The sequence below is a fragment of the Procambarus clarkii genome, chromosome 53 (assembly GCF_040958095.1).
Source record: "Procambarus clarkii isolate CNS0578487 chromosome 53, FALCON_Pclarkii_2.0, whole genome shotgun sequence".
Classification (NCBI taxonomy): domain Eukaryota; kingdom Metazoa; phylum Arthropoda; class Malacostraca; order Decapoda; family Cambaridae; genus Procambarus; species Procambarus clarkii.
The window spans coordinates 25,799,565-25,824,078 of NC_091202.1; the positions used below are offsets into that span (position 1 = coordinate 25,799,565).

The 24,514-nt window shown below is 40.7% G+C and overlaps 1 protein-coding gene across 4 annotated transcripts; it reads left to right on the forward strand.

Moving 5' to 3' along the window:
• Positions 1-2,789: 2,789 nt before the first annotated feature.
• Positions 2,790-23,217, forward strand: LOC138352365 (abl interactor 2-like). Of its 4 annotated transcripts, none has more exons than XM_069304814.1 (8): positions 2,790-2,927; positions 5,856-6,007; positions 10,237-10,404; positions 11,125-11,272; positions 11,991-12,226; positions 14,574-14,841; positions 17,761-17,850; positions 23,048-23,217. In XM_069304814.1, the coding sequence occupies exons 2-8, from the start codon at positions 5,882-5,884 to the stop codon at positions 23,200-23,202; spliced, it is 1,191 nt and encodes a 396-aa protein (XP_069160915.1). In that variant the 5' UTR covers positions 2,790-2,927; positions 5,856-5,881; the 3' UTR covers positions 23,203-23,217. The 4 variants fall into 4 exon arrangements, with proteins under 4 accessions (XP_069160915.1, XP_069160918.1, XP_069160917.1 ...); XM_069304816.1 differs by having other exon boundaries at positions 2,863-2,879; XM_069304815.1 differs by lacking the exon at positions 2,790-2,927 and adding an exon at positions 2,988-3,005.
• The last annotated feature ends 1,297 nt before the right edge of the window (positions 23,218-24,514 follow it).

The following is a 24,514-nucleotide window of genomic DNA, read 5'->3' on the forward strand; positions in this document are numbered from 1 at the left end:
ACCGAGAACTTCAACAAGATCTTGTAGATCTGAGGCAAAGTGAAATCGACACCAGTAATTCCATCTATCATCATACTATCATGCAAGAGGAGCCACACATATATGGTTCATCCAATAAAATCAGCAGACTTCTAGATGTTACTACTGCTCGGCTTAGACTAGGTTACAAGTATCTCTGGGAATTGTCATTATCTGCTGATGTAGACCTGACCAAATGTAAACTGTGTCAACAAAATTATTCGCACACCCTCCGTCACTATGTGATGGAGTGCGAAGAGATACGTGAATTTAGAGACAATTCTATAACCAATGTTCCAGCGATGTGTAAATATTTCATTCAAAATGATCTGCTACCAGAAATTTTAGCCAAATATCGCCAGTTTGCTAACTGTAGGTAATAACTAAGTGATTGTAACCTATCCACCGCTGCCCACTGGATGGGGGGCGGTGTGCAGGACAAACATATCAATTGTGACACTAGCTCTCCACATATGTCACTTGCTTAATTTAGAACCTGTACTTGAGGTCGATCTCGAACCCATTGTTGATGTGACGACTTATATTGAATTTTGTAACTAGCTCATCAAGATTGTAACTTGCTTAGCTAAATGAATTGTGGAGTTCAGCCCCTGAGCCCATTATGTGCCTCTGTAACCCTTTCCACTACCGCCCACAAGATGGGTATGGGGTGCATAAGAAATGAACTAAACTAAAACTGTGCCAGGTAAATTACGGGCTCACCATAGACCGTGCTACTTGCCCCGCTCCTGTGCCAGGTAAGTTACGGGCTCACCATAGCCCGTGCTACTTGGAACTTGTTCAGAGTATTTGAATCTATAACAACAACAACAGATTAGGTAGTACTTACTTTTTCTCTTAAACTGGTTGAGAGACGGAGGCCGGAGTCTTTGACGTGATTGGGAAGGTCAGTCCACATTTTGAGACCCTTGATTTGCAGGTTTGTTATTGTATTGAGGCAAGTATTTTCTCCCCTGATTCCTTGTATGACTAACCTTCCTGTGAGATGGGAATATTAGATGAACTTACAGCTAGTTTTTGATCTACACTGTGTAATCGACTTGAGAATGGTCCAGGACGGACCGAAACGTCGTCGTCCCTTCACCTTCTAGTGTGTGGTCTGGTCAACACTACACTGTTGTCTGAGGCTAGAAAAAAAAGGCGCTCAGATTGGGGACTTGTTTATTTTATAATAGTAAATAATAAATTAGCAATAAATAATAAATTAATAATAAATAATAAATTAATAATAAATAATAAATTATTATTATTATATAATAAATATAATAATAATAACAAATAGTATAATGATAAGCAATTATTTTCAATGAATCAAATAGCTAATTAGGGTGAATGATAAATAATTAGTGACTAATGCATAACAATAAAGTATTAGAGTATAATTATAATGTATAATCATTATAATGATAAAGTATTAAATCAATTTCAATTAATAGTTACATTTATAGTTAGTAATTGAAAGTTGCATTATTTGAATTTACACTAATTACAATTCATGGTAATATTTCTTAGCTATCTGCAGGCCTAGCACTTTGGGGGTTCCGGCAAAGCACCCCCAAAGATACCGCAAATGCTTAGCAAGCTAGAACAAGTGCCCCCTGAGCCTGTCTGTGCGTCGTCCCTTTGAAAAGAAAACAGTGGATGCAGAGGATCCCGGGAGGAGGGTGAGCGTTTTGTAAGTGAGCAGATGCTTGCTTGTCGAGACAGGGGGCCACCCCGTCTGCAGGCAGGGCTTATATAACCTCGGCTCGTTGCGCGCGCAGCTTGGGTGGTTAGAGTCAGCTTCCAAATATACGTTTTCTTTTCCTCAGAAAACCCACCGCTTTTTTGGGAAAGCAGTGTTCTTAATCTTTCATATAGAATAGGGTAGCAGCACATTGCTGTGTGTACCTAAGCTTGTTAATAAAAACTGACTTGCAGAGCATTTCTAGTTTGATTAAGTCACACTCTTGGAATATCAAATAGATATTTCACCAAGACAATCGACTTGAGAATGGTCCAGGACGGACCGAAACGTCGTCGTCCCTTCAACTTCTAGTGTGTGGTCTGGTCAACATATTTCACCAGTCACCATGGTGTAGTGGTAAGACACTCGCCTGGCGTTCCGCGAGCGCTTTGTCATGGGTTCGTATCCTGGCCTGGGAGGATTTACTGGGTGCAAATCCTTAACTGTAGCCTCTGTTTAACTCAACAGTAAAATGAGTACTTGGTTTGTAAAAACGATTCTTCGCGGCGGGGATCGTATTCCAGGGACCGGCCTGAAACGCTACGCGTACAAGAATGTAACAACTCAAACAAAAAAAAAATTGTTTTTAATATGGTGCCCATAGGTCCTGTTACAAAATTAATAATCTTACCTTCTCTGTTTGACTAAGGACCTGCCCAAAATGCTATGCTTGTTAATGGCTTGCAAGAACACGGGCTCATCATAGCCCGTGCTACTTGGAACTTTTGTTCCGAGTAGCGAATCTTAAACAAGAACAACAACTTGCAAGAATGCAAGAACACCAATATTACGGGCTCTCATAAACCCAATGTACCTTCTTGTATATAATAAATAAACAAATAATAAATAAATAAGACCTTGCTCCAACTAGGGAATCAAAGTTGCCATTGTTATCCAGTCAACTTAATTTTACTAGATATTGAAAATATTGACATAAAGCAAATAAAAAAATTAAAATAGTGGTAAAGTTATTAAATATTTTATGTGTATAATTATTTGATACTTTGTCTGTATTTACTGGAGGGTTTAATATTAGCACCAATAATAATTAATGAGAATGGTTAGAGAGGACTGAGAAATGTGAAGTGAGAAGCGCAGCTGACGGATGTGAACGGTGTAGTGTCCTCCACCCTTGTTGTTGTCTCTTTCACACTCTACTTTTGTAAGTATTTAAGTAATGTTCACGCTTGCTCTGGATAATTAAGAAGGAAGCTTGATAACGGGAAGAGTAAAAGTGAAGGTAATAAAGACGGGAGTTGAGAGCAGAAGTTACCGTGGGAGGCGAGTGCATCAGGACTGCCCCTCCCATGTATTCTCTATGACTATATTTAACGATAACTTGATTATATCTCTTATATGAACATACCAAAGCCGTGTTCAGAATATATAAGATTGTTTGCGTTGTTGCTCTTAGTGATGTTGAAGGTTTTAATGACAGGTCTTTGATCTGTCTAAGAGGATAAGTCGCTCCAGTTCCAAGGGGATGTTGCGAACCATATTGGAGGTTGAACCAAGTATCAGATGGGTCAACCCATGCGTTGGGATTTCCAAAATGTGCAACCATGTGGGGATAGATGAATGCCCAAAGAATATTGTTGAAAACATCATGATAACTTATTAAACCAAAAATCTTTGTTACAGAAGAATGACAGAAGCAGGTTCTATTTGTAAAACCTCTACCATGACAATATTTAAAGTAAATCCAAATATATACTGTATGTAGTTGTATAAAAGTGCTATTTTTCATCGTTCGTCGAGCTCGTGACCCCCCGCAATATTCATCTCAAAACTGCTTATTTCACGCAGATTTGTCAATAAACACAAGAGTTTTATATGTTGCAAGAAAGATAAAAATATAAGCTTTATTTTAAATACCTGACCATGGGCATATTTGAAATTAAAGCAAAGATATGTGTATTTTAAAATCGCTGAGCTTTGACCCTGCACAGACGGAGGAGATCTACGGAGCAACTCTCTCTGAGCAATGTATATTTCACGTAAATTTATTAATAAACATTAATGTTTTATATGTCTCAAAGATATAAATAAAAGCTTCATTTTCAACACTTTACCATGGACATTTTTAAAGTTCTAATGAAGATACATGTTTTAAGAATCGCCGTGCTCCGACCCCCGCACAGACTGATCGACAGAGCAACTCTCTCTCTCTCTCAGAACAATGTTTTTTCACGTAAATTCGTTAATAATCATAAATGTTTTATATGTCTTAAAGATAGAAATATAAGCTTCATTTTAAATACTTTAACATAGACATATTTAAAGCTCAAGTGAAGATACATATGTTTTTATATTGGCATTCAGTAGCTTGTCATTCATGGAGTGCAGATGCCCACACATAGGCCGATATATTGTGTAATTAACAAAGATAAGCTAATAAAGCCTAAAGTATTACAGCACAGTATATGCCTTCAGATAGGCCGAGATATAATCGTTATTGTGAGTGCACCAAAGGAAATATATCTGGTGGAGAACAAAGATACTGTATATCAATTTTAAATTAAGCTTCGACTCGCCTGGGTGAGAGATGGGGTGACTCGCTTCATCTATTGGAGATGCTGTCCATCTAATGACCCAAAGCCTCCTGGCATTATGTAAGTAATGAAGAAATATGGTATCTTTACTTACTAATATTGGTACTGAATGAAGAACATGAGAAAACATTTTTACTCTGACATAATATAATTTCATAATGAAATAAGAAGTTAATATGTGGCATCAAAGGAAGTTGATGGTCCAAGCAACAATGTTGTGGAGCGACTTATCCAAAATATATTGTTGTCTGAAAAGTGTTTGTTGCATATCAGCTTTCTGTACACAGTGAGCTGGTCGTCGCACTACTCTGCTCAAATTATAGCAAATTTAATTTATGATATTAAAAAGTAGAATACATATTTTTAATAATATCTAACATAACTAACCAGAAAACACAAGATTTATTTAAAAATATATGCCTGGAAGTTAAATCGGCTCCATAGGACAATAGATTTGTTACATAGATACTGATCATTATTTATTGGTATGTGTTTGCTACTTAAACTACCTTGTACTGTACTTGTAAAAAATCTCTCGTGGCTCTTTGCACATGAAACACAGAACCCTACATGCCCTCTGATAGTGTTTAATTAATAAAGATTCACAAATAAAACTTTTACTTGTATATGGTATCAAAAAGGCAGAGATAAGTAGTTTTTGCATTTTTAATCAAAGAGATTAAATCTTATTGATAGAGGAAAGATATTTCCTATATTAGTTTTGCCTATCAGTTTTCAACCAAAATGTCAGGTCACATGGTAAACATTTTGATGATATAAATGCACTACTCACAGCACTAGTTACTAAACTATCGTTCATTATTTTAACAAACATGGCCGAGTCGAGACCATTCCCAACTTTACAACTTAACCAGTTATACAGCTATTCACAACTGTAGGCCAAATAAAAAAAGGAGGCGGCACAGCTACAGTATTACCAAAATACCTTTATTTGCAATAGTGTCATTAGTGATAGAGACAACTACTGTGAATATACCTTTGCTCACTTCTCGATTAAATCCCTTCAATCCCCCTTAACTATTAGAGTTATCTATAGATTTCCCAATACTGTACTAATGTAACTGCATTCTCAAATAACCTAAGGAATCTTATCATAAATAAAAAGCGCAACAAAAATCATATCATTCTAGGAGATAACTTCAATATTTATGTCAACAAAATAATCAAGTCGGTTATTTCCTAAACGGCATGAACTCCTGTATGCTAATCCCCACAATCACCAAGCCAACCCGAATCACTCAAACATCTGCTACTACCTTGGACTAGCATAACAGCTCCCCTTGCATCTGGTATAATCACTAACTGACCCCATGATCCTACCTTACTCATAGCAAACATGGACACCAAGAAAATTACTGTACTGTACCTTCAGACTACACAGTGACGCAGCAATAGGCACTCTCTGAAATGCATTTCACAATATTAACTGGAAATCTGAATTCAATCAGATAATACACAAGATAATCAGTAACTGCCATTGACCTAAGTTATTAATGTGTGTTCTTTTATAATTGCAGAATAATATAAACCAGGCATTTCCAATATGGCTCTATCTTCGGAATTTGTATCTCTTGTTGAGCAAGAAATCCCAGAGGGACGGCAGTCGCTCTCTGATTCTCACGCCAACTTAGAGAAAGTAGCTGCCTACTGTATTGAAAACTTTGCACGGGTAAGCCTGCCAGTAGTTTTATATTTTGTTACATAGTGTGATGACTTCCTTTATGCAGTTTTATTGGTTAATATTCCTGACTAGTAGCCTGTATACAGTACTGTGCAATTATTTTTTATATTCATTCAAATATATTTTTAGGTAATGCTGTGGTCACAAGCTGAACAGCAGTGCTGTGAGTTCATGCTGCATGCACCAGCTTTGGTGGCTCTCTCAGTACTGAGTCTTTCACACCCGGGAATGTTACCTACGATTTTGTTTTAAATGGCATCTGTTTACCAAGGAAACCCTCAGGAAGCTGATGTGAACCCCGTGTAGCTGCGGGCCGTTTAAATCTTGTGTGGTACTCCAAAACGTCATATGAAGGGGTGCGCACTTTGGCGTCAGTTGCTCAACACGTCATATGAAGTGTTGTGCAGTTTAAGGGTTAACAACCGCACTGCACAGAGCGCCTGTAGACACTAGATCAGGGGCGCGCAGAGCACCTGTGGGCATTCATTGGTGTAGCCTAGCATTCAAAACTCCCGCGGCTACACAAGGTTCACGTCCGCTTCCTCAGGGCTCTAGTAAACAGACACCATTTAAAAAAAAAATCGTGGGCAACATTCCCAGGTGTGAGAGCCTCGGTACTGAGTGAGCAACCAAGGTTGGTGCATGCAGCATGAGCTCACAGCACTGTTGTTCAGCTTGTGACCACAGCATCGCCTAAAAATGTCAAAATATATATGTAACTGGTATTATTTAGGCATGATAGTGTTATAGAAGAGCCTGACTGATTAAAAGCTGTGTACAATGTTCAAATATCAGTGAATCAATGCTGTTCAAGATGTTCACAGCACTAGCCACAGCACATTGCCATTATTTTGTCTATCTAAGAATCTTCAAACGACTTCACATGTTCCTTTACAAGATAGACATGTGGGAAAATTATTAATTTACAGGATTTAGTGTCCAGGATTCTGATAATAGCAGGATTGTGGTGAGAATTTGCGATGTGTGGAGCGGGAGAGTGGAGAGATTGCTGAAATAGAGGGAATACAGGGAACATATACGGCACTCATAGACGTGCTAAAGCACCTAAATTATTGGGATCGTCTCAAAGCTCTCCAAATGTACTTGCTAGAAAGGAGACAATAGAGATACCAAATAATATACACATGGAAAATACTGGAGGGCCAGGTCCCAAATCTACACAGTAAAATAACAACATACTGGAGTGAACGATATGGAAGAAAATGCAGAATAGAACCCGTGAAGAGCAGAGGTGCCATAGGCACAATCAGAGAACACTGTATAAACATCAGAGGTCCGCGGTTGTTCAACGTCCTCCCAGCAACTATGAGAAATGTTGCCAGAACAACTGTGGACATCAAGAGAAAACTCGATTGTTTTCTAAAAAAAAAGTGCCAGACCAACAGGGCTGTGGTGGGTATGTGGGCCTGCTGGTCGCTCCAAGCAAGAGCCTGGTGGACCAAGCTCTCACAAGTCAAGCCTGGCCTTGGGCCGGTCTTGGGGAGTAGAAGAACTCCCAGAACCCCATCAAGCAGGTATCAAGCAGGTGCATAGTATGGTGGGAGGAGTATTCTTGGTGAGGGAGGGAGGGAGGGAGAAGTAGCATCTTCTGCTGGCTGGTATGTGGCAACCTGTTATTGTCTGGACTCGCCATGCCAGCTTAGTGGTTCCCTGTGGTGAACACAAATGTAGATACTTACATATAACGTGTGTATATAGAGTGTAATAACAGCAGGAGTATGTTGGGAGGAGCCATTTTGGTGACAGAGGTGTTGGTGAGGGAGGGAGGGAGGGAGTGAGTGAGTATGTCGTCTGCTGTCTGCTATGTGACTTGTCATGCAGTGTATGGTGGCCATTATGCCATTTGGACACCATACCAGCTTAGTTGTATAATTATGGTGAATAAAACATGTAGATACTTACGTATAACTAGTGTAAATACTGCAAGAAAAACAGTAACAGTATGGTGGGAGTGTTTTGACTCGCCATACCAAATTAGTGGTTTGTTATGGTGGACACATATGTAGATAGGTATATACAATGTATGTAAATAGTGTAATAACAGCAAAAACACTAATTTATTGTAGAATATAATACTGTATAAGTCACACATATGAGCCCCATAATTTTGAGCATAGCAATGTTTCACACATTGAACTACCAGTAAAGTATATAAATTCCACAAATTACACACTTTTCAATAATATTACAGCAAAAAAACAGAGAAGAAATGAATGAGAAATATCAACATAATTGTGAAACATTATATTCGAGGCAACTGCTGCCCCCATGGGGCGGCGGGGTCGAGTGACCCCCGAGTGCTCCATCACTCGGCACCCATAGTTTGCTCAACTTCCCAACACCATCACAGATAAAATATGTCACAAACAATATTTTTATTTAAGTTTCTCTTCATCAGAAACTCCATTTTAAAATTATAAAAAGAAAAAATAATTTTTTTGCAAACAATTTATTTTTGGTGCACAGCGGGAATGTCATATTTTAAGACCACGCAGCGCGGTGGTTAAGGTGCCCGATCGGGGTGCGCAGAGCGTCATGTGGAGCTATTGGGTATAGGGAGCAATTCAAAACTCATGCGGGTACACGGCTCACATCCTGTGCCTCAGGACTCCAGTAAACAGACGCCATCGTGAAAAAATCAGCATCTGTGCTGGCTGTGAAAGCCTTAGTACTGAAAGAGCGACTAAGGATGGCACATGCAGGAGCAGCTCACAGCACCGCTGTGCAACTAGGGACCACAGCACCACTTGGTAATGATTAAAATAGGTAACTGAAATTATTTTGTGTTGATAGTGTCATAGATGATCCTGATTGATAAAGACTATATACAGCATTCAGATATCAGTGAATACAATGCTAGTTATGATATTCACAGCATGAGGTACAAACACAGCACACAGCCATTGTTTCCTGCATCTATGCATCATGAAATGAACTTATGTTCCTTCACAATATAACACTGTTGAAATGGATTCATATTTGGGATTTTATCTTTCAAGAACTGGCTCCCCCTTGGCTTCTGCTCTTTTGGTCCTGGTGGACATTTTGTTCGTTTGCAGCAGTCTTCTTCTTTTCTGGCGAACAATGAGACCATGGGCTTCTGGAGGGGTCCATGGGTTATTGATTCTTAGTTGGTCAGGCCGGGGTGCATCATGTTTTGTGTTCGGTTGTGGCTTTACGCTGTTACCTGCATGCCTTGGGTTCTGTGTCCGGGGATGCGCTTTGGATTGATCTGATATTCCTTATTCCCTGTTCTAGGGCTCGGGTCTCTCAGGTTGTCCGCAGGATTATTAAGTCTAGCCAGCCTGCGATCTATCCTTGTGCTCATGATGTTTGGAAGTTTGCGGCTCTTGCTGCTTTGTTTTGGAACATGTCTTGGGCTGACTTTTAGGCACGGAGGTCTTGGAGGTCGTACAGGGTCCTGGACACACTTTGTCGTTAACGTTCTTGACCCTCAGCGGTCTTGTGTGACCTTGGGTTGTCGGTTGCAGCCAGTTGTCCCGTCTAGGTCATGAGACGTGCAGTGCTGCTGCCTCCCGGGTAAGTCCCTTCTTTACTTATCTTTGGGAAGCTAGCTCCAGGAAACCAACGGGGCTCCCCTCAGAAAACCAGCATTGATTGTAATGAAATGCCATTTTCTGGATGAGCCTCAGAGGTTCCCTGGCACCTTGCCTCTCTAGAGTCATTGGTTTCTTCTTCCATTTGCTCAGTCTCCAAACTGGTGGGCAGAAGGCCAGATCGGTGGAGCTGGGGCTTCCCCCTCCCCCTCCCAAGGGGTAGGGCAGCGCGAACAAGCGGCTCATCAAGTTGTTGATGATTTGCTTGTTTCCTTGTTTTTTCTTTTGGGGGGGAGGGTGTTTCTAGCCTCTGTTTCGGTCTCCGGTTGCAATTTTCTACCAGTTAGAGTCTGTTTTGGGGTGCCTATCTCTCTGGGTGCCTAACCCCAGTCTATGGCACATGTGTATACTGTACTGTATTCTCAAAAGAGTGGAGAGTTCATAGGCCATTGTTCCCTTCGCCTCTCTGATGGAACCAGGTTCTGGCTCGTGGTTTCCGGTAGGCAGACAACTCCACATAACTGAAGCAGCCCCAGACTAATATAGCTAATATCAGTCCTATAGCTCCAGGGAGCCTCCGGGGCTCACCCAGAAAATAGTGTTTCATTATATTCAACACTAATTTTTTTTTTTTTGCAGGCAGAGAATAAAGCCAGTGCATTGGAGGAGACAAAGAACTATACAACACAGTCACTTGCAAGTGTGGCCTACCAGATTAACACACTTGCTTACAACTTTCTGCAAATGGTTGAACAACAAGCACACCAGTTGGCTGAAATGGAGAGTCAAGTCAACTATATCTCTCAGGTTGGTGTTATAAAGAGGCAATGTTAGTGTTTCACATCCTTAGCTTTTGATTACAGTATAGTGTTTACAGTTAATAGAATGAACTTGTCTGCTATATAGTTATAATTTTAACCTGAGTTTTTCCACTTGGTTACTCCTTAGCCACTGTGATGCGTCGTGTTTATTGAGACATTCCCCCTGTGCGCTGAAAATAAAGCATTTGCAATTTTTTTTTTTTTTCTTTGTAAAATGATAAATTCCTTTCCCTGAACATGTACATTAAAAAAAAAAAAAAAAAAATTCCACTTACTTTGGCTGTGGGGACGTGGAGAAGGGGGTGTGTGATGTCATCATTGGCTGTACGCCCGTGCGTGAAGCTCCCAGAGTCGGTCGTGCGGGCCATTGAAGCACAGCGAGTTGCCACAAATATATTTTCAATCATTTGTTCTATTTATTTCTAATGAGGTTTTGTTTTTTTGTTTTTTATCATATATGATGCATATTTGTGTCCTTTACAAGATGTATACATTAGAACATTCATAATGTTCCATGGAACCGTGATAAAATGTGTCGGTAATGTGTCCACAATAAATGCTTATTGCTGTAATAGTACTTGTTCAAAATTCACTAAGTTTTTTTGAATCTCTGTAGGGGAGAGCCGTCTCAGTGAGAGATGGCTTCAGAGAACCACCAAGGCCATGCCAGTAAGTGTTTTGAACACTGCTTTATTTTATAATGCAGATGGTGATGGTACACAAAGAGAAAGTTGCTCGAAGAGAGATTGGCGTCCTGACGACGAACAAGACGACTGCTCGACAATACAAGATCTTGGCTCCAGCAAATACTGAGAAGCCAATTAAGTATGTAAGGAAACCAATTGACTTCACAAGTAAGTAATTGTCTTTGACATGTTATAAATAAATTTTACTATTCATGTTAGGAAATACATCTTTGTGCATGTGTACTCTTTCATATGTATGAGTTTGGAAAGCCTGAATTTGTACTTCCAATCTCATTAATATTAAAATAATTATTTTATAATTTTAACAAACAGTAACAAACTCGCCCCATGCTCTGCAAGTGTTTTGGCCTGGGTTCATATCCTTTTTGGGGAGGACTGACTAGGTGTCAATCCTTAACTGTGTGCTTCTGTTCACCCAGCAGTGGTTGAGTACATGGGGTCAGATTCACAAAGCAGTTACGCAAGTACTTGCGAACATGTACAGTACATCTTTCCTCAATCTTCGATGGCTTTGGTTACATTCATTAAACAGTTTACGAGCATGAAAATTTCCCAATCAACTGTTATTGTTATAAACAACCTCCTGGTGCTTCGGAGCTCATTAACTGTTAAATAATTGTAAACAAAGCCACCAAAGATTGAGAAAAGATGTACAGGTTTGTAAGTGCTTGCATAACTGCTTTGTGAATATGGCCCCTGGTTGTTAAACGATTGGCAGGATATATTCCAGGGGCATCTAGTGAGTAAGGCTTACCATGAGCTGTGGGAAGGGAAAGCTCTCAGCCTGCTAATAGAAGTCAGCAGTTGTCTGTTCCTGTGTTCCTATACCCACCTGTGTAAAAAAAAAAAAAAAATATCTGTACAGGTTTAGATGATGTTGGCCATGGGATACGCTCATCATCAAGTAGTACGCCTCGGTCTCGACGATCCACCAGCAGTGTGGGGATGCCACCACCTCCAGCCCACCAACAGCCACCAACATCAGCTGGACCAGCACCCACAACTAAGCCTCCCACTCCACCTCAGGCAAACAGATCAGTCAGCAGTCTCTCTCGTGGCTCGCGCGAATATCGTACACCCCCTGCAGTTGCTCCACCTCAGGTTTGTCTTCATGACTTTACTGCATTTTTATATTAATTGCTCAATTTTTTTTGGTGCGAAACTACTAGGTGCCATCATTCAAGGAGTTCTTTTAAGCCTACCAGGGACCATGAGCCAGGGGCCTCCCCCTCTAATGAGGTGCAGAGAGCGGTGGCACTATGATATAATTGTCAGTGAATTTTAATCATGTCTGCCACCACTGGGTAAGCACCCACAGAGTTAGCAAAATAAAACGGACCACTGCTGGTTATAAAAAAATATTTACCTCAAAATTGCTAAAAGAACCTCAAAAATGTAAATAAATGATCAAAAACTCAAATCGAAAACTCGATCGAAAACATGAAACTAGTGCTAGCCCCACCTCCTCACTTGTTTGGGGGGGGGGGGAAGAGAGGCAGACCAGGCCAGTTGGTCGCTCCACCCTCAGTTCTTGCTGATGGGTATCTAGTACTTAACTGGCTGTTGTCTGTCGCTCTAGCTCAAGTTTCCTGCCTTCAGCTAAGTGGTGGTTTATTGCCTTTGTGGCTGTTCCAACACATGTTTGTGCTCTGTGAGCCAGGCATATAGGGTGCTTGGAGCTGCTTGTGCATGGGGTTTTCTTCGGTGTGTGTTTCCTCGCGCTGCCCTTGCGCTGTCAGGGTTCTCTTCACTGGAATGTTTGGGGTTTGCTCCCTTAGAGGGTTTCTTCACTTGTTGTGGTCCTTGCCCTAGGTAAGTCAGTTTGTTTTTGGCTTTAGGTCTTCCCTGGGATTGGAGCAGATTTTGGCTGGCAAGATACATTGGGGATTGCCGAGGTCAGCCGTCTCGGTCTCTGGTGAGCTGGGTCAGTCTACTTGTACTCATTTCTGTGTCCATCCTTTTTATTCCCTTTTGTTCCATGAAGACTTCCCTTCTTTTCTCAGGAGAACCTGTTCCTACTCCATACTGGGGTTCCAGCATAACGATCCCAGTGCTTGGGCTGTCTGTAGGGCTTATTCCCTGCAAACCCTGGAAAAAGCCCTGTGGGTTCAGCGGTCTTATATATATCCATGCTGAATCTGCTCTTGCCCATGCGAGTTTGAGGGATGTGCATCATCTGTGTTACAAGGTGATGCTCATAACTTCTGCCTCCGCCATGCTGCCTGCTGGGTTAGTGACTCCTTCAACCCCGAGCTATGTGGGACTTGTTCTTTTCACGTTTCTCATCTAACACACCCTTGTGACAATGTGTAAGATTATCCGGCAGTTACCGCGCTACGCTTACAATTTTCTGTTTTACAGTGGTCTATGTTGTGTGCCCAGTTGGATTCCCTAGAGCTATCCCACTTGCTGTTTAGGGACTCGAATTTGGAGGTTTGTTAATTCAACTGTGGTTCTTTCTGCAACTTCTCCTTCCTTCACCTTTAGGCCTGATGCACCCTCTCGGGTTTGGTTGATTCTGCTGGGGCTTCTGGGTCTTCTTTTCAGCCATCACCTACCTTCGAAGCCTTTCCCTTGAATTCTTCTTCTCTTTCTCGAGCGGAGAGCATGGATGTTGGCTCTGTTAGGGTTCCCGGAGCTTCGGGGGGAGTCTGACATGAGCCCTTGAGTCCTGTTTGATACCTCATGATCTCTTGTTCTTTCTGCAGAGGGTCTTATGTTGCTTAGTACATGGCTTTTGTATCCACCTTCCCTGTGAGAGTTTGATGGGTGTTTGGCTCTCCCCAGAGTTCGTTTCCATGTCTTTGGGTTCCTTGGATTTGTCCTCTGGACAAATCCAAGGAACTTCTGGCCTCACTTATCCTGGTGGAGGCTTGGGATGCTCTCTGTGCTCAACTCCTGCATGACCTGGAATATACCTCTTTTGAGTTTGTTTCTTCCCTATATTGGCTGCATTATGAGGTTGACTCCCCTAAAGAGCAGTCTTTGGCTGTTCTTGAGGGGGGTCCTGGGTCACTCAGTGGTTGCTCGAGCAGCTGTGTGGGAGTTTGAACTTCGCCGTGCTGGTTTATCCACTGGATTGGGTTTGGCTTTTATAGAGTTTATAGCCTCTGTTTTGGGCTCGGGTTGCAATTTTCTACCATTTGGTGTCTTTTTGGGGCGCCTACCTCTGGGTGCCCAACCCTTGTCGATGGCAGACATGAATATACTCCTAAACAGTGGAGAGTTCACAGGCCATTGCTCCCTTCGCCTCTCTGAGGGAACCATGTTCTGGCTAGTGGTTCCTAGTAGGCAGACAACTCTATATAACTGAAGCCCCAGACTAATATAGCTAATATCAGTCCAGTAGCTCCAGGGAGCCTCCGGGACTCGCTTAAAAAATGGCGTTTCATTAAATTCAACGCTGGTTTTATATTTGATTTTATTAACACTTTTCCCTCTATTGCAGGTGCCCAGTAACTATGCACCCAATTACCCAATTGGCCACCCTCGCCGTAATGACCGCTCAAGTGGGTACAGTACGCTTCCGCACCAGTCTGCTGCACATGTGGCTCCCATGAACCACAATGGAAGTGGCAGCCCAGCTCCACCTCCACAGGTGGGAACAGTGCACCCTATGACCCACATTGTGCCACAGGGATCCTACACACCCCCACCACCGCCGCCACACATGCAGGAGCCTCCTCAATATGCCTCTCACCCTATGGGCATGCCACGTATGTCTTCTTTTTATTTATGTATACTATTTTTGTTAGCTTCTAGCTGAATTATCAATTTTATTTGTATGTAATGTACTGTTTAAACTTATCCAACAGTGTTGCTTATGCTTTACTGTGGAAATATTTGTGGGATGTAGAGACAAGAGCCTCCTGTACTTTTTAATTCTAAATGTATGGTTATTGAAAAATAGTCATATCTGCCTATGCGCAAACAAATTTAAAAATCCCAAAAATAATTTTTCATTATAGACTTGTTAAATATTAAAAAAATAAGAAAAACTTAAATATATATATATATATAAATACATGTGTAACTTTTTACTGGGTGGAGGGGCTGTCAGAGGTTGTGCAATGGCCATGTTATCTGGCATCCTGTCAGCACATGATGCTGACTATGTTGACCCTGAAGTATACAAGACACGACTCGTGTTCTCCTTGGATGTTTCATTGATTGATTATCACAGAGGAGGAGCTGGATAATAAACGAGAGGGACTTTGTTATAAACTTATTGTTTATAACATTGTTATAGACTATAACAATAATGAGAGATTATAGCGAGAGTGGATAAAGATAGATCACGACTGTTGGTAGTCTGCGGCTTCAACTTGAAATCCATAGACTGGGAGGCATGTGAAACTAGAACAGAGGACTTTTGGACATGTAGATTTGTAAACCTCATCCTGGAAACATTCATGTACTGTATCAACATTTTAAACAATCTACAAGGATGAAGGTAGGGGATGTTCCCTCCATACTGGATTTGATATTCACCAGGAAAGAGGAAGAAATATTTGATATTCATTACCTTCCTCCCTTGGGTAAAAGTGACCATGTCTTTTTTGGGAATAAAGTATGCTATACATTATAATCTAGAAGAAAATGAGGAAGTTGAAGCAGTTGAAAAACCTGATTTCAGGAGAGGACATTATGAGGAACTTGGAAATTTCTTTAAAGAATTTGACTGAAAAGACTTGCTGTTAGACAGGGAAATAAGTGAGATGTATGTCAAGTTTTGTGAAATGTATGATAAAGGTACAAAAAATGTATACCAAAGCAAAGTTACAGAACTAGGAAACAGGATTGGTTCAACAGAAATTGCTAGAGGGCCAGACCAAATGACACAAAAATGGAATCAATATAGGAAGAGGCCAAACTCCCAAACATACCAGTGATACATCACTACTTAAAAAATAATAACAGGAATCGACCAAATTGACAAAGAGGAATTCCTGAAATCAGCAACTTCAAGAACAAAGCACACAGATTCAAGCTAAGGAAAAAAAAGGTGCCAAAAAAGTACAAGAAAGTTTTCTTTTTTGTAAACAGAGTGGTAGAGAGTTGGAATAAGTTAAGTGAGGTGGTGGTGGTGGACAAAACTGTCAGTAGTTACTAAGTGTTATGACAGAGTACTGGGAAGATGGGACACAATGAGTTTGGCTCTCAACCTGTAACTACACTAGGTAATTACACTTAAGTAATTACAGTAAATATCACCACTAACATATTTTTCCAAAAAGGACTCCTTCCTTACAACATGGGCTTCATGTTTTCTCTCCAGATTGGCTGCAGCCCCTAGTACTTCCAGGCTGTTTACATTTGCTGGTAGGTGGTTTTGCTGGTGGCTTGACCATGGTTCTAATCATTCTAGGTTCATTGCTATGTATTCACCTAGTTGTATTCACCTAATTGTGTTTTCAGGGGAAAAAAGATGTGTGAAACATTAACCAGTATTGAATGTAATGAAATGCCGCTTTCTGATAGGTCCTCGGTGCCTCCCTGGACCCTCCCTTTTCCTTTCAGGTGTGTCAGTTTGTTGCCTTTGGTCGGTTCATAACTGAGGGCCTCCACTGGCTGATCTGGGAGCCTCCCAGGTGCTGCTGCCTAGTGTAATTACCTAAGTGTAGTTACAGGATGAGAGCTACGCTCGTGGTGTCTCGTCTTCCCAGCACTCTTTGTCATATAACGCTTTGAAACTACTGACGGTCTTGGCCTCCACCACCTTCTCACCTAACTTGTTCCAATCGTCTACCACTCTGTGGTAGTCACTTGCTACCAGTGAATGACCCAATTACTGGGTGTCTCATTTTATGAGCTGTTTATATATGCCTTGTTGTCTGCTTTGTTTTACTCTACCTTTCTGGTTGCTTATTTCTTGATTAGGGTGATAATTAATCGCCCCCTTCTCTTTACCTCTGTGAGGGGGGGTCTGGGTTTTGCCCTCTGGTCTCCATACTGTATTGCTTTTGATGATTTGCAAGGACCTGGTGTGACGATATGACTGGTGTGAAGAAATTTGGAGCTAACCCATTGGCTTGCAACAGGGAGCCGCTGAAAACCCACCAGAATGAGGCATTTCATTGCACTTAACCTTTTTTTTATTCCTCTTGGCCTGGGATGATCGGGTATCCCCAGACTTCTTTGCTTCTATTAAGGGGACCAGGTTTTGCTGCTAGTCACTGGTAGGCACTTGTTACTCACAGAGGCCTAGTGGAATGTGCTTCGTTTGGAGCTATCCAAGAAGGTAGCTTGGGGAGCCACCAAGGGGACCCACTAGAAAGAGGTGTTACATTACATTCGGTACTGGATTTTTATATCCCATAGCTTAATTTCAGCAACTACAGGGTCTGTGTTTATATCTCATCATGGTATTAAAATTTAGGATTTTCACTTATGTAGACAAATTTGTTAAGAAATTCAATGTGTAAATCATGATTACTTCACATATTTATTTGTGCTGTATGCAATTCCAAAGAACTGTTAATTGATAGTGCACTTGATGAAAACTGGTATCTTTAATTGAGGTTGTTAGGTGATGGAACAACCTGTGTTACTAACCTAAGTTAACCCAGATTAGTTGAATGCCCCCTGTTGAGAGATAATATTTTAATGCATCTCTCCACACACATGCTCACCAGGCTATCCTACCCTGATACGACCTGCCATGACTTTGCCAAAGAACCTCACTAACAAGAGCCTGTCAAACAAGGCCAACGAGCTGGTCTTAGGTGACTAGTCTAGTAACCTGGTCCGGTGCCAGCTTAGCTCGGACAATGCTTGTTTCAAAATGCATGTGGTATTTTGGTGTAGTTTTTTGATCCTGAGTTGTGTGAGACACACTGATAGCTGAATGTATAGGCTGTTCACTTTCTACATCACCAATTGAGTATAACACGTGTAATATTCCTGAAATAATTAAGTCTGTGTGTAGAAGTGATTTGTATGCATTTAGTGTCACGTTATGGTACATTTCTGAAGTTATTGCTGCCTCATGGCAATTAGATTTCAATAATATTAAAAGTTTATATGAATGCTACCAAGGATCTTTTTGGATATGTTAATATGATTTCTGGGGTGAGCTCCTTGGTGGCTCTCGGAAACTATCTCGCAGGGTCACATCATCCATAGGAGTCTTGTTGGGCCTACTGGAGACCAGAAGCCAGAACCTGGCCCCAATACAGATAACTGCAAAGTTCATAGAAAACAAAGCACTGAAACAGCTTAGCAACTGCAAATGATTCATTCAAAACAAATGGTTCACTTGAAACTAGCTTGAACCCCCAAGTACAAATGGCTGCCAACAGATGGGATTCCAGCTGGCCCCCGATCAGCCCAGTTGCTGATGTGATAATGTGTAAAGGGATGGCAATGTGTAAAGTTTCTTGGGCCACCTCTTCATACTGAGTCCCACTTCTTTCTTAGCTAGGTGTTGGCTATCATTTGGACTTCATTCTTTGGGGGAGGGGGGACCATTTGGTTCGTTTATCATTCCAAAACTTTAATATTTGCTTCTCAAGGATATATTTATCTACTGGCACTCTTGCATGAACTTGGCACTTTATTTGCTTTGAGCTCCATGTGTGTAGCTCTAGGATGACCCTTCCATAAGGGCTCATCATAGCACACTTGCACTATTAAACTCTTCCAGTCAGGGTTTAGTTGGGGATTTAGCTGTGACTCTTCAGGTCAGGGCTTGGCTGTGGATTTAGCTGTGACCCCTAAAAGTCAGGGTTTACCTCTATTGCTAGGTAGCTTGGCTACTTTTAGGTGTGGTCCTATCCACTTCAACAGTGAAGGCAGTTGGGCTAGTCCTTCGCACTGGATGCAAAGCCTTCAGTTTCCCAACATATAATTAGCTCCAAATCCTTCTCTTTGGGACGATGCCTTCTTATCCTAGGCATTGGGTGCAGAATACCCTGAATGAGTTCAGTACAAGGAAAGTTAAGTTGGAAGTCTCCTTGGGAATACGTGACCACATAGTACTGATATTTGAGTACAGTGGAACCTCGATTAACGAGCGGCTCTATTAACGAGCATTTCCAGTAACGAGCCCTGGTGACCAGGGAGTCTTTCCCTACCAGGTTCATCAGTTCATAGTTTATCAGCTCAATACTAACCTGGAGCTGGCAGATAGCTGGGAGCTCTGATTGGAACTCTGTTGGTGGACATTTGCACTTAGGAGTTTGAGCTAGTTTAGAGTGAACCATTTGCTTCGAATAAATTGTTTGTGGAATTGTTTCTGTTTCAGTGCTTCATTTTCTACGACCCCTACAATTGTCTGTATTGCTTTGCTGACTTTCTGGACACTTTCCCGGTGTCTGGTGACACTAATCGTCCACCTGCTGTCTCCGTGTGTGTGATGTGGGCCAGATTCTGGTTCTGTTCTCAGGTAAGCCAAACAAGACTCCTATGAATGATGTGACCTGGTAACGTGAAGCCATCTTAGCAAGATAGCTTCACGAACCCACCGGGGATCTACCAGAAAGACAGAAAGAGGTGTTTCATTACATTCAAACCTGGATTTTTGGTATGGAAAATTCTCTTGCACTTTCTCTCTTTAATACTTTACCCTCAATTATTTCATGAATTGAAAAATACTGAGAAAATGCTTTAATACAGTAGCATACTTCAGACTTTAGTGTCTAAATTCTAAGTTGTTTTAGTGTGAAAATTTTTTTAGAATAAAAATATTGCATGGTATTAATAAGATTATTTAAGTAACATGGAAGATTGCAGATGGTCTGATGAAGTTTGCATGCTTACTCTTTGACTTTAACTGTTTATTTTAAAATTTAATTTTTTTAGCATATTTTCATTGTGATATTTATAGATGTAGAACAGCATGGTAGCAACTCGAAGCATCTGAAAATTAGAATTGTATATTCTTTCCTACTCTTGTCTTTGTTAATTGAAGAGAATGGCCACTGAGTTTAATATTGAATGGCAGTTCTGAGAGTTTGCAGTCGCTTTAATGTTTGACAACATCAGTGTGCAGCTAGGACATGCGTGGTAGCTGCTCACTGTAGTCATTAGGGTCCCTGTGGTCCTTCGTAACTTCCTGGATCCACAATGAGTAACAATAATACTCATACGTGTCACCCAGACACAGTACTCAAAAAAATTACTCTTTCACTGGTTCCCTGGAAAGAGATAGAAAAACACACATGAAAATCACATAAATGAATCAGTACAGTACTGTATTACTAAAACCATACTGTATAGTGGGCAATCAGTATAACAATGTGTGGTGGGTGCTTAACACATACACTGCAGTGACAAATACAAGAGTCTTACAGACAGCTGTACCGACAACTAGCTTTCTTGATTTACTCGACTCGTTTCTCACACCCGTTGCAGGCGATACGAGACAATGCCTAGTAGGCTGGTTGATACTAGCTCAACACAAGGTTTCTTATCTAATATATATATATATATATATATATATATATATATATATATATATATAATGTCGTACCTAGTAGCCAGAATGCACTTCTCAGCCTACTATGCAAGGCCCGATTTGCCTAATAAGCCAAGTTTTCATGAATTAATGATTTTTCGACCACCTAACCTACCTAACCTAACCTAACCTAACTTTTTCAACTACCTAACCTAACCTAACCTATAAAGATAGGTTAGGTTAGGTAGGGTTGGTTAGGTTCGGTCGTATATCTTCGTTAATTTTAACTCCAATAATTTTTTTTTACCTCATACGTAATGAAATGGGTAGCTTTATCATTTCATAAGAAAAAAAATAGAGAAAATATATTAATTCAGGAAAACTTGGCTTATTAGGCAAATCAGGCCTTGCATAGTAGGCTGAGAAGTGCGTTCTGGCTACTAGGTACGACATATATATATATATATATATATATATATATTATATATATATATATATATTATATTATATATATTATATATATATATTATTATATTATATATATTATATATATATATGTCGTACCTAATAGCCAGAACGCACTTCTCGGCCTACTATGCAAGGCCCGATTTGCCTAATAAGCCAAGTTTTCCTGAAATAACATATTTTCTCTAATTTTTTTCTTATGAAATGATAAAGCTACCCATTTCATTATGTATGAGGTCAATTTTTTTTATTGCAGTTAAAATTAATGTAGATATATGACCGAACCTAACCAACCCTACCTAACCTAACCTAACCTATCTCTATAGGTTAGGTTAGGTTAGGTAGCCGAAAAAGTTAGGTTAGGTTAGGTTAGGTAGGTTAGGTAGTCAAAAAACAATTAATTCATGAAAACTTGGCTTACTAGGCAAATCGGGTCTTGCATAGTAGGCTGAGAAGTGCGTTCTGGCTACTAGGTACGACATATATATATATATATATATATATAATATATATATATATATATATATATATATATATAAAAATAATGTATGTATGTATGTTGAACAGTCTCGGGCCTCTGATGTTGATAGTTCTCTCTCTGAGTACCTATTGTATCTCTGCTCCTCATCAGGGGTATTCTGCACATCTTGCCATGCTTTCTGGTCTCGTGTGATGTTATTTCTGTGTGCAGGTTTGGGACCAGGCCCTTTACTATTTTCCGTGTGTAAATTATTATGTATCTCTCCTGCCTGTGCTCAAGAGAACACAGATTTAGGCATAGATGCATACTACGGCGTTTAGGCATAGTATGGCACTTAATCAGTAAGCTAGCTTCAGGGCGCCAATGGGGCTCCCGACAGAAGGAAAAAAAAACACAATTCAAAACTGTCAATAGGCAGACCTAGAAGCTAGAATTTAAAACCATCAGTATAGAGAACAGTAGACTGAACATTGTGTGTACTGTATAACTTACATTATTTGTTATCTAATTTTTGTCTTTTCGTTGTTTTGGGCACTAATATTCTTTGACATACAGTTCTGAAATTAATTTATATGATTATTAAAAAGTAATTTAGGGCTTAGAGTATAATTTGGGTAATGTAATTATTTGAAGGAATAATTTTTTATTCCTTCAAATAAATATTCCTTCTTAATAAATAAATGGAATTTATTTTTTATTTGGCAATTTTTGGTGCCATAATTATTCAAAATGTAATATAAAACACACATTTTAATTTAATGCTTGTCATGAACTACAAATCATTTTACTGTTGTGAAGCACTGCAGCTTGCACTGCAGCTTCTCCACCCATAGTGTGGGTGTAATGCCACAATTTAAACAATTATCAAATATGGTTTAATTCTTCAGTCAGCATTGAATGTAAGAGTTGTTTTGGGTAAGGATAATTTCTCTGTCGGTATTTAGCTTTATATCCAAACTAAAGATTTAAAATGCTGGTATTATTATGGTCTAGCATGAGTAGTGTAATGTAAATAATTAAACCATTTGTGTTGAAAAGACTTAAGGTATTTATGGATTGTCAGAGAAGCATGCAAATAAGAATACTGTATTGTCAAAGTACATTATATGTTTTCCTGTTCATCTAATATACAAAATATATAACAATATACTAATGACAAGAAAATTTTCTGTAAGGCTTTAGTGTTGTTTAACTGGCAACAGGACTGCCAAATTTGACCTCTCAATGCTTATAACATGAGTGAGTAATCACTTAAATGGAAACCCGATAGCTTTTACCACTTTTGACATTTTTGGATACTAACCTGTTTTCTTTATGCTTTTTTTATTTCACTCTTAAATTTGTACACTAATGTGATGAGGTATTGTCATACCAAGCAAGATTCCCCAAGATGTGAACTAACTATAATTACAGTATTAAAAATTATTTAAATTTGTATGTGGAGTTACTTAGTTACAAATATTAAGTGTACTATAATCAATTTATCTTGTTGAATTGGAATGATTATTTTCAGTATCTTCAATACCTGCTGATGACTAATTATTTCCCTTTTGTCTTTACGCCTTTCCATGACATATAGCACCCCCCTCCCCTGCTTCTTCTGGAGTTATCAGTGAGCAAGAGTACAACAGTCGATCATCTGGTGCTTCTTCTCCTCCTCTTCCTCCACCACCCACGAGTGATGCAGACATCCCCCCAGCGGTGCCTCCGCACTTCATGGAGAAAGGTACATGAATACTATACTAGTCTTGTGGATAATTTAAATTTAAAGTTTTGGAATACAGATATGAATATAATGTTGCATTATCTAGTTTAATTTTTATAGGATATGTATCTCCTTTGTTCAGGCATCACAGTACAGTGGAACCTCAGGTGATAACTGCCCTAGAGTACGAATTTTTTGGTATATGATGTCAAATTCATCGTAAAATTTGAATTGGTGTACGACGGTTTACCTGGAAGACGACGTCTGTTCGTATGCATATGGGTTGAACGAGCGCGACACTCTCAGTATGTTTACAAGTGTATCCTGCATAATGACGACCACAGCCGTGCTTGAATTCTTTGTGAACAATTTCATTGTTTGCCTCCTCTTCTGTGGAGAGCCCGTTCGGCTCCCTGGAGCTATACCGGGCTGATGTGCATGTATTAGACCATGGCAACAGTCAATCGATGAAGTTCTAGGCCTACCGGGGGACCAAAGCCAGAACCTGACCCCCTCAGAGAGGGGCGAGGAGCAATGGTCTATAGAGACAACTTGTATATAATTGAGAAGTATATAATGTCAGATTCAGGACCAGCCCCTCCTGTGGAGCCGTCGGCATCTGGTCGGTGCAGTGATTACTCTTGAGTGTCGGTTGGGCTCTTATAGGGGTCGTCGGCCCTTTTGCGGTTCGCGGACATCCCTTTCACAGTTCACCCCGTTGACAGGGCGATAGGAGGGAGGCTCGGGCTGTTTGCTCTCACCTGGTCCCACGATTCGTGGGCATTTTGGGTCATTTCCTTCAGCCTGCGGTGGCATTGGGTCGTTCCTCCTCCTTAGGAGGGGGGGAGATCGGGGCTGGCAGGGCCGGCCTCCTTCCCCTACGCTCTGGTCATCCTGGAGTGCGTGGTTGAAATGACAGTGTCTTTCAGGTGGGTTTCCCGCCTGTGCGGATCTGCGGTTCATACTGGATTTGTCCCATCTGAATCCCTGGGTCTTTTGCCACTCCTTTTGGATGATCACACACTCTCAGGTCTGGCTGCTTTTGGCGACGGGTTCTTAGATGGTGTCTCTGGACCTCTAAGGATGCGTATTGGCAAGTCCCGATTCATTTGGGGATTCAGGGACTGGCTTGGTTTTGTCCTGGGGGCAACAGGCTTACTGCATTCATTGCCTTCCATTCGGTTAGAATCTGGCTCCTCACATGTTCACACACCTTACCCAGGTTGTGGTGACCCGTTTGTGGTGACGGCGAGCCTGCTCGTGCACCGCCGGAGCCATCCTGGTCGTTGGACCGGGGTGCTCTCTCTACTCTCTCGTCCTCGGTTTGTGGTGGCCCCCCTC